This window comes from Microtus ochrogaster, chromosome 4 (assembly GCF_000317375.1).
Source record: "Microtus ochrogaster isolate Prairie Vole_2 chromosome 4, MicOch1.0, whole genome shotgun sequence".
Classification (NCBI taxonomy): domain Eukaryota; kingdom Metazoa; phylum Chordata; class Mammalia; order Rodentia; family Cricetidae; genus Microtus; species Microtus ochrogaster.
In genome coordinates, this window is record NC_022011.1 from 52,041,368 (window position 1) to 52,051,541 (window position 10,174).

General features: G+C 49.7%; 1 protein-coding gene across 2 annotated transcripts in view; it reads right to left on the bottom strand.

Moving 5' to 3' along the window:
• Window positions 1-39: 39 nt before the first annotated feature.
• Man1b1 (mannosidase alpha class 1B member 1) overlaps window positions 40-10,174 on the bottom strand; it is a 19,612-nt gene continuing 9,477 nt past the window's right edge. For both annotated transcript variants that reach the window (XM_026778593.1, XM_005346312.2), the window contains exons 6-13: window positions 8,722-8,907; window positions 6,601-6,749; window positions 6,129-6,317; window positions 4,097-4,287; window positions 3,645-3,765; window positions 2,927-3,124; window positions 2,714-2,845; window positions 40-1,939 (exon numbers count right to left, since the gene is read on the bottom strand). In XM_026778593.1, coding sequence (XP_026634394.1) covers window positions 1,736-1,939; window positions 2,714-2,845; window positions 2,927-3,124; window positions 3,645-3,765; window positions 4,097-4,287; window positions 6,129-6,317; window positions 6,601-6,749; window positions 8,722-8,907 — 1,370 coding nt within the window. In that variant the 3' untranslated portion in view covers window positions 40-1,735. The remainder of the gene's footprint in view (window positions 1,940-2,713; window positions 2,846-2,926; window positions 3,125-3,644; window positions 3,766-4,096; window positions 4,288-6,128; window positions 6,318-6,600; window positions 6,750-8,721; window positions 8,908-10,174) is intronic.

Consider the following 10,174-nt stretch of genomic DNA (forward strand, 5'->3'; position numbering starts at 1 on the left):
TCTAGACAAGACAGCATAAAGCACACTGCACACAGCCTGCAGAGACCAGTTAGACATTTAATTAAGCACAGACTCCAGCTCTCAGGCTCGTGCTTCAGGGTGAGAGGGAGGAAATCTGCCTTCCCCGCACCAGCCTCCCCTCCCATGACTGTTCCCATGTTGTCTGCTTCAACGCGGCCATCAGTTCGCAGCTTTGTAGACATCTTCAACTTGGTTATTCTGACTCATGGCAACTCTTCAGAGGGCCACAGGGACAGTTGCTGTCCCTCGGTAGTGACCACACCCTCCAGAATACATCTGGGAGATCATACCAGAGATGGAAAATACATACAGCTGCCCATTCACAAGTCTATGGGGCTCCTGGTCCAGAGGACAACACAGGGAAAGACCAACATCAACAGGAAGGGATACAGCCCGAAGTGGGGGGCAGCCTCTACACACACGAGTGAGTCCTAAGGATATGTCACCAGGCAGGTCCTTCTTTGTAGACACCTTTGGGATTAGAGCTGGTTTGGGGTACAAGTGATTGACAGGGAGTCCCTGGGGCAACTACTGTGCCTCAGAGGCACAAGGTGGCTGCCACTGAGATGCTCTGAGCTGCAGATGGGGAGAAGGTCAAACCTCCAGATCTTGGGGTGCACAGGGAACACAGGCCCAGAGCCTTGAGGTGCCTTAGATTCTGTACAGTTTACCCTACACTGCTGTGTGGAATTACCCTGGTGTTGGATGGGGAACTACCAGCCAAGGCCCAGGGACAGTCAACTAACAACAGATCAAAGAAAGGGCCTACCCTACCCTCATGTCCATAGGCTCCCACACCAAGGCACAAACATCTGATAAAGAGAAAGGTACACACTTTTGCTGGTGTGCCTCCTCCACAATGTACTCCGACCAGCCAGCTGGTGGTCTTCAGACCATTCTGAGAGCACAAACAAAGCATTCTGGCCTATTTACAGAACACCCCCAAAGTCTGCTCTCCCCACTCTTCTGACCTGAAGTGAACAGCAGCTCTAACTCTGGGGGCAGTTACTGCAATGTTACCCAGAGAACCTGTTGTCCCTTACAGCCAGTCTAGACTCTGCAGTCCACAGATACCACTCCCTCCCCAACACAGGACCATTACAGGGGGACCAAGTCCACGCTCATCTCAGCTGAGAAATCACATTACACCAGGGTATCCTGGAAATAAGACAATTTGCTGTTCTAACCCCTGCCAGCCCAGTAGGGTAGCCAGGAGGATCCCTGAGTCCAACCCGTAAACACTAGAGCCACAAGGCCCCTTGAGGTCACAAGGCCCACCAGACCTGTGGGTCAGGACTTGCACAGGCCATCAGGCCAAGCCTGGCACCTCACTGACTTGGGCTATCACTCTGAACTCAACACAGGCACTGGGGTCCTGAGTGGTCCCAGGAGGTAGTCTTGGGACTACCATGGGGCTGCTTGCAGCCAGCCACTAGGGTCATTTGGGGACAAGAACCAGGAGTCATGACATGAGTTTTCAAGGAACTCAAAGGCTTCTGGTAGACTAGTTAGCCTAAATCCCAGAATCCCATACCTGCTAATTTGACTCTTGTTCCCCCACTATCTTCATGAAAAGCTGAGACAGGAGGGGCCTAGAACTGGGCAGGAACATCACATTTGATGGCTGCCCAAAACTACGTGGGCCCTGTGAAGGTCACAGACCTGCTAGGCCCACCTCAGTCTGCCACTGGTCACCAGCCGAGGTGCTATCCTGCTAGGCAGGAGCCCAGATGGGTAGAGGATGGGCTTCTGTGTTGAACACACAGGTGTCCAGGCTGAGCAGCTCCATATCATCAGAAAACAGCAGGTAGAGGTACTTCAGCGTTTCTCCCAAAAAGAAGCTCTCCATCTTGTCCCTGGGATCAGGCTTCTGGGAATTCTGAACGTTGTTGATAGAAGAATAGCCACCTGAGGGGACCTGCATCAGAGCCAAAGCCGCGATGACACACGTTGAGCACAGCTTGGGCCCAATATGAAGCAGTCAAGCTTTAGAAGAACCACTAGCAAGAGGGGTCACCCAGGCTACTTGCTCAACCCCAGCATCTGTGACCCCAGGGTAGACTCAGGGCTAGTGGCCACCTAAGTAATGGCCACAGGACCCTGTAAAATGCCCACAACCTGAGTGACCAGAAACTGCCTCCAGAAGGGTATGGTCACAGGATACGGCCAGCACCTAGCTTGTTCTACATAACCTAAGGCAGGCACAGGCAAAAAGATGAAGTTGTTGAGGTTTGGGGCCAAGAGCTGGGTATCACACCTAGACCATGTCTAGTCCCACCACCTTTCCTAACCCTTCCCAATGAGAGGGCAAGGTGAACCGTGAACTCCAGGTGGGGACGGTGGGGTGAGGGCAGTACTCTGGGTCACTGAGCAATATTTCATAAACCATGGGTACCACAGGGCAAGAGAAAGAAACCCCTCTCAGAAAAGCTTGGGTTCTGAGAGTAAGCCCAGAGACACTGGACATCTGTAAGCCTCTAGACAACAGGGCCCCAATGCCACTCAGTTCAGCAAGATGACTACGCTATCAAGGGCACACACTACTAGAGGACAGCCAACTAAAGGCCCCAGGAAGCTGGCTCCTCCCAACCTGTGCCCCAGCAGTCTCAAGTGTGGGTCCTGCCAGAGCTTTGCTGGAACCTAGCTGTGCCTGTCACCAGCCAAGACCACAAAGAGGTGCCCAACAGCTCACCCGTGTGTACTTATTGAAGCTCTGCAGGATTTCCCAGCCCCAGTCCTGGTACTTGCGGTCCCTTGTGACACGGTACAGATAGAACAGGCTTTCCACGGTCTCTGGCCGCAGCAGGTTGTGCCTGTCAGCTGGCTAGGGGCAGAGCAAGAGTCTCATAGAGTGTCCAGCCCTGCTGGCATCACCCTGCCCAAATACAGCCCACACCAGGCTCACCTTGACTTCCACATCCTTATGATCTGCCCGAGGGTGCATGTTGAAATGTGCAATCTCAGGGCTCAGACCTGTCTCCATCTGTCGGTTCATCTGGTAGCAGGTCTCCATGAGTGACTGAGCCAGATTCATGTGGTCAGCCGGCAGGCCATGATGGACGCCCAAAGCCAGTGTCCCTGGCAGGAAGCACACCAAGTGGTCCTGGAAGCAGAGTGTCACATCTAGACCTAGGTCCACACTGCTTGGCTGCCACCAAGTACACTCAGCCTGACCCAGGGGCAATGAGGCTGAGTGGTACTTGTCACATGCAGACTCAAGTCCAGGCCAAGTATTTGTGCCAGAGAATCCAGGGGGAAACTCCAGTGCAGGCTCCTGCAGGGGGCCATACTGACTCAGGCCCTCCGGACCCCTTCATCCTACCCACAAATACCTTCAGAGACCTGCTGCACTTCCAGAACCACAAGGGAGGCAGCTGGCCCTGGGAGAGGCTGTGCCTGCTACCGCAGGGCATGTGGAGGCTCTGCTTGATGCTATCACATGAATAGGTCAAGCCAGGCAGCAAAGGTCAACCTGTGGCTATGACACATAGCTGCTGATAGCTGATGACCAGATTTCCTTATTACTTCTGACAAAAAAAACAACAAAACAAAAAACCTAAGGCCTTGGAAGCCACAAAGAAAGTAGTAGCTTCCTAAATGCTAGGCCAGTCCACACAACTTACCATCTTGGCACTGAAGCGGCCATGGGCAAGTTCTCCCACGAAGGTGAGCATTCCGGGCTGAGAATGCCGTAGCAGGTGTGTCTTTATCCCCTCAATGGCCTTAACATAGTCTTCCAGCAACCTGTGAATATCACAAGTCAGGTTACTCAGGGCATGGCCATATACCATGTGTCCTTAGAGCTACAGGACCAGGAGCTTTGCTCAGTTTGACCCATACACGACCGCTAGACCTGCCCCTCCCTGGGGAGCAGACATTGCACACACAGCCCAAGTCAAAGCTCAGGCCCTTGAGCACCTGCCATGTAGGCACTGATGCCTTGCTGAATGGCTCATCCCATTTGGGAAGTAAGTTCACATAGGGAAGCCAAACCACCCGCACCACTGCTGGCTCCTAGCAATGGATAGGGACAGAAGCTCGGGGCCCTGCATCAAGGCAGTGGGTCAGGCCTCACTGTGTCTCCTTCTTGCCACCCTGGATCCACTGTTTCAGCAGGTACTCATAGTAGCTGTCAGCCCTGGCACCCAAGGTGAACACTCCTGGGTGGGTGAAGAGGCCACTGTTCGTGTTGATGAACATGGGTACCAGCCCGTCCTTCTTCCCAGACAGGGAGTGGATGTGCATTGTCACTTTCTCCACGGCCTCCTGTGGCAGACAAGGGGAGAGTGGGCTTACACCAGTCAATTCTTCCCAAACTTCAGGAAATGGAAGGGGGGCACTTCCTGTCCTGTCCCACGAAGCCAGCAATATCCTAACACCACATGAAAGTACCAGCAGGAAGAAAACTAAAACCACATTCTTAACCTCTGAGCCATCTCTCCAGCCCCCTAAACCCAAATTCTTTACCAACATGGAAGCAGAGCTCCTCCTCAACAAGCTAACAAGGCAGTTTAGAAGCACATTAACCTGCCATGCCTCCTGGCTCAAGAGGTAAGGATGGTTTCAGTGCATGAGAATCATTTAAATGTCACAAATATCAACAGGATGATCTCAATTGATTAAACAGTATCAGAACAACCAATGCACGATCGCTCAGGCCTGTAACTCAAGAGAATTGCATCAAGTTCAAGGCCAGCCTGGCCTACAGACTGAGCTCTTACCTCAAACATACATACAAACAAATGACAAACAAAAACCCCAAACCATTAGAAGAAAATCAATTCTTTCTTTTCCTGATAAAAATATTCAACAGCCAGACAGTGGTGGCGCATGCCTTTACTCCCAGCACTTGGGAGGTAGAGACAGACGGATCTCTGTGAGTTCAAGGCCAGTCTGGTCTACCAAGCGAGTTCCAGGGAAAGAAAGGAACCCCAACAATTGCAGCAACACAGCAGAAGCTAAATGGAAAAAGCCAACAGGAGATGGTAGAGTGTGGATTCTCAACACATCAGTCCCTTGTACATACCCCTTCATAGAGACAGACAGCAGACTGGAGCTGTTAGGGGCTGGGAATGGAAACACAGAGTCTTTGATTGGCACAAGTTTCCATTCCAGAAGATGAAGAGGCTATTAATAGCTGCTTTTATGTAACAGACATATTGAGAACCAACGAGAATCAATCAGATGGCCCAGCGGTAAAGCCACTTGGAACCCTGAAACCCACGTATATAAAGTTAGACAGACAGAGACAGAAGCTGTCCTCTGACCTCTACACATGCACCAGAGTAAGTACACACATACATACAAATAATAATAAAAAACAATGGCCAGGTGGTGGTGCACCCCTTTAATTCCAGCATTTGGGAGACAGAGGCAGATGGATCACTGTGAATTCGAGGACAGCCTGGTCTGAGCGAGTTCCAGGACAGCCAGGACTGTTACACAGAGAAACTCTGTCTTGGGAGAAAAAGGAAAATGAAATTTACACACACAGCAATTACACTTGTGAGAAGCACTCATATCCAGGGATATGTCTACCTAGAACCTGCCCATCCTGTCTGAAATTGTTTTGTTTTGTTTTTGTCCCTTACATTTTATTTTTAGTTTGTGCCACTTGCAAGCCTGGGACACAAAGAGGCCAAAAGTGGATGTCAGATCCCTGGAACTGGAGTTACAGAGAAAAGAGCTGGATGTGGTGACTCACATCTTTAAACCCAGTACTCTGGAGGCAGACACAGGTAGACTCTATGAGTTCCAGACTAGCTTGGTTTTTTGTTGTTTTTCTTTTCCCCCAAGATAGGGTTTCACCGCAGTTTTAAAGCCTGTCCTGGAACTAGCTCTTGTAGACCAGGCTGGCCTTGAACTCACAAAGATGCTGGGATTAAAGGTGTGCGTCACCACTGCCTAGCCTATCTTGGTTTATATAGTGAGTTTTAAGCAATCCAGAAAGATACAGAGAAACTATGACTCAAATCAAACAAACAAATAACAAAAAAGGTACAAAACAGAGGGTTGTGAGTCATCACGTGGTTTCTAGGTATTGAACCTGAGACCTCAGCAAGAGCAGCAAGTGCTCTTAACTACGGAGCCATCTCTCTAGCCCCTACCTGGAATTTCTTATTTCCGGTGAGACGAGAGAGCTCCCGGAACTCCAGCTGAATGCTTGTCACTTCTGCCACTGTGCTGTCTGATGTCCACTGGGGTGAGTGGGCAAATCCAGTGCCAATGTTGACATCAGAGTACGGAATCTTGGAGGGTGTGGTGAAGGCAGGCATTAGCCGCTTTCCGAAATCTTCCTAACACGAAGCACAACAGAGACGCAAGTGTGAGAGCTTTTTCCCGTCACCCATCTGCACCCAAGCGGAGAAACACAGTTTGGTGGCTCGCTAACACCCATCACACGGTAAAACTAGGCTAAGCACCAGCACCTAGGGACTGCCCTACACACAGCAACAAAGCATGTGGCAGCTCATACACACCAATGCAGAAGAAAACCAAATGCACTGGAAGAGGAAACTGGAAATAAATCCTCCACATTCCCACATCAAGTTACGGGAACCCTCGTCCAGGAATACTCACAGCTTTTCTCAGGAAGAGACTGTCCCCTGAGAGGTGGTAGGTGCTCAGGAGGCCCCCTAAGATGCGGATGGTACTCTCAAACAGGTTGACATCGACATTTTTCTTAAAGTCTAATTTCTCTGACACCCAATTCCTTGCTTCCTTAAATTCTGTGTAATGGAAGGGTAAAAGCAAAGGAACAAATTATAAATCTGTCATTCTATGGCCTGCAGTCCTAGCACTGGGAGGCTGAGCAGGACGACTGCCCAAGCTCAAGGACAGGGCTACATTTTACCTTCTGGGCTATATACCAAGACCCTGTTTTTATTTTATTTTATTTCTACGTATGTGAGTGTTGTGTGGGCATATATGTCTGTGCATGTACGATGCCTGCAGAGATGAGAAGACAGTGTTAGATTCCCTCTGGAAATGAGGTTATAGGTGGGTGGTGGGAACTAAACCTGTGCTCTAAGCCAGTGCTCTTAACCACTGAGCCATCTCTTCCATCTCCCAAGATGTTGTTTTAAAATATATTTTGAGACTTTATTTTTGTGTACAGATGTTTTACTTGCATGAATGTCTGTGTATGAAATGTGTGCATCAGATCCTCTGAAACTGAAGTTACAGACAGTTGTTAGCTGCTATGTGGGTACTGGAAACAGAACCCGGTCCTTTGGAAGAGAAGCCAATGTTCTTTCTTAACCACTGAGCCATCTTTCTATCCCCAAGACGTTTTTTAAAGCCAAAACAAAACAAACAAACACACTAGCCAGGCATGGTATAGCATACCATGGAGATAGAAATCTTCAGCTATACATGTAGTTCAAGGTCAGCCTAGGCTACCTGAAACCTGTCTTTTTTTTTTTGGTTTTTTTTTTGGTTTTTTCGAGACAGGGTTTCTCTGTGGCTTTGGAGCCTGTCCTGGAACTAGCTCTTGTAGACCAGGCTGGTCTCGAACTCACAGAGATCCGCCTGCCTCTGCCTCCCGAGTGCTGGGATTAAAGGCGTGCGCCACCACCGCCCGGCCTGAAACCTGTCTTAACAAACAGGGTAGGTGAGATGGTTTGTTACCCATTTACAACCAAGTCTAACGACCTGGGTTCAATCCCGGGAATCCACATGGTGGAAGACCACAAACTCCCGTGAGTTGGCGCCTGACCTATACATGTGTGCCATAATACACACAGGCGGCCACACAGAGACACACAAAAACAATATATTTAACAAACAATCTCAAACAAAAGGCCCTCTCATGGAGCAGCTCTGGTAAGCGGAAACAGTCCCCAGCAGACACTCTGACATGAGGAGCACATGAGTGACTCACTGGCGGCCACTCAAACAATTTGGGGCTGGAGTAACAGTTCAGCGGTTAAGAGTACTTGCTGCTATTGCAGGACAGTTCTCAGCACCATAAAGAAACTCATAACTTCTGTGTGCAACTATAGCTCTATAGGAACTGATGTCTTTGGCTTTGCAAGGGCACCTGGACGCATATGCACAGAGCTACATGCAGACACACATGCCACACATGATTAAAAATAATAAATCTGGGCTGGAGAGATGGCTCAGCGGTTAAGAGCACTGACTGCTCTTCCAGAGGACCCGGGTTCAACTCCCAGCACCCACACCTGTTTATAACTCCAGTTCCGGAGGAACCCGACACCCTCACACAGACATACACACAGGCAAAACACCAATAAACATAAAATAAAAATAAATTATAAAAATAAATCTTTTAAAATAAAAACAATTCTCAATTAGAAATGATTGAGGACCAAATTAAATGGGATCTGCATAACCCGGAGGACGTCCTGGAGTTACAGGGCCAAGTCGTCCTTACTGCACCAGAGCAGACTGAATGAGAGCCGAGGCCACCCTCAGCTCTTCAGGAGGTAAGAGACAGCTGCTCTGAGTGAGTGGTGAATGAGAGCCGAGGACACCCTCAGCTCTTCAGGAGGTAAGAGACAGCCGCTCTGAGTGAGTGGCCAAATGAAAACTGGGCTCTGAACACACCAAGCACACACCTTCTGTACCCAGGACAGGAGAAAACCAAAGTCCAATGGAGTAGCCTCTGTGGCCCACACGGAGCCCTGACATACTGCTCTGCCTTATGTGTCACACACGGAATCAAAGAGTCATTACCTTTCTTCAAACCCAAAATCCACATGGTATCCAAGGCGTCGATCAGGGTGAGGCCCAGGCCAAACCACTCACTGAAAGTTTTGGACACAGGCTTCAGTTCATCATGGCCCCAAGCAAACTTTCGGTAACCTTTCCAAGCATGGAGAAAGGCCTCAATCACCCCCTTCTGGCGCTCATTCGGGGGACCTAGAGAGGAGAACACACAAGTGGTAGGGAACAGTCCCGCTCCTGGGGCAGGCAGGGGTCAAAGACCAGCTGTGATCCCTCAGTTACAGTACTGAGATGGATTGGTATAAAATAGGCAGAGTGAGTTATAGTGAGGCAGTGATGGCCGAGGCCAGAGCACAGCACACAGTGATCAGTAAGCAAGTCCTCTGCAGGCTGCACGCAGTGGCACTAGGACCTCAGGGCCCTCTCTGTTCATGGGGAACAGGGAAGCATTCCTATGGTCCACCACAACAAAGCAGAGCAAAGCCCTTTGAAGCAGATGGTGAAGGCAGAGCCTGGCCACCAGAGTGTGCGATGTGAACTTAGGAGTAAATAGGAACCAGCAATTCAGCACTGTGGCATATACACCCTAGGTGTGCACACACACACACCATCCAACCAGATGAGATTCCAGAGTCCCATAGGGACAGGGGCAGGTGCAGATACACCAGTACCAACATGGCCTCACCTCCATGGGGAGCTTTCTCTTCCCAAACTAGGTAGCACATAGCAGTCTTTAGGGTGCCACACCACACACCTATTCCCAACAGGTTCTAAGGTTCCTGTTGATGGACAAGGCTTGACCCTACCACTGCTAACACAGTGGTCTCTATGTGCCCCAACAAGTGGTACCAGGACTCAGAGGTTCAGTTTCCTGTAAGCAGGCTCTTGCAGGACTAGCCAGAGCCTCAGTTTCTATATGTACAATGGAGCTAGACAGACATCTCTTACAGCAAAGAACACTGTAACAGAAACAGGCTGGGTACACTATGAGAATGGAAATGGGCTAGCACACACACAGAGCTCTTAGCACAAGGCTGGGACCAAGCAGATCTCAATAATCGATGCTACAATCCCAGTGGCCCACAGACCTGTTCAAAGACCTGTTAGGTCTAGAAATAAGTTGAAACAAGTTGACACATCAAAGGACACTTGTGTCTCTTATTTTCTTTTCTTTTTCTTTTTTCTTTTTTTTTTTTGGTTTTTCAAGACAGGGTTTCTCTGTGTCGCTTTGTTGCCTGCTCTGGAACTAGCTCTTGTAGACCAGGCTGGCCTCAAACTCACAGAGATCCACCTGCCTCTGCCTCCCGAGTGCTGGAATTAAAGGTGTGCACTACCACCTGCTATCTCATATTTTCTTAAAAATTTATTATGTGGGCCGGGTGGTGGTAGCGCACGCCTTTAATCCCAGCACTCGGGAGGCAGAGGCAGGCGGATCTCTGTGAGTTCGAGACCAGCCTGGTCT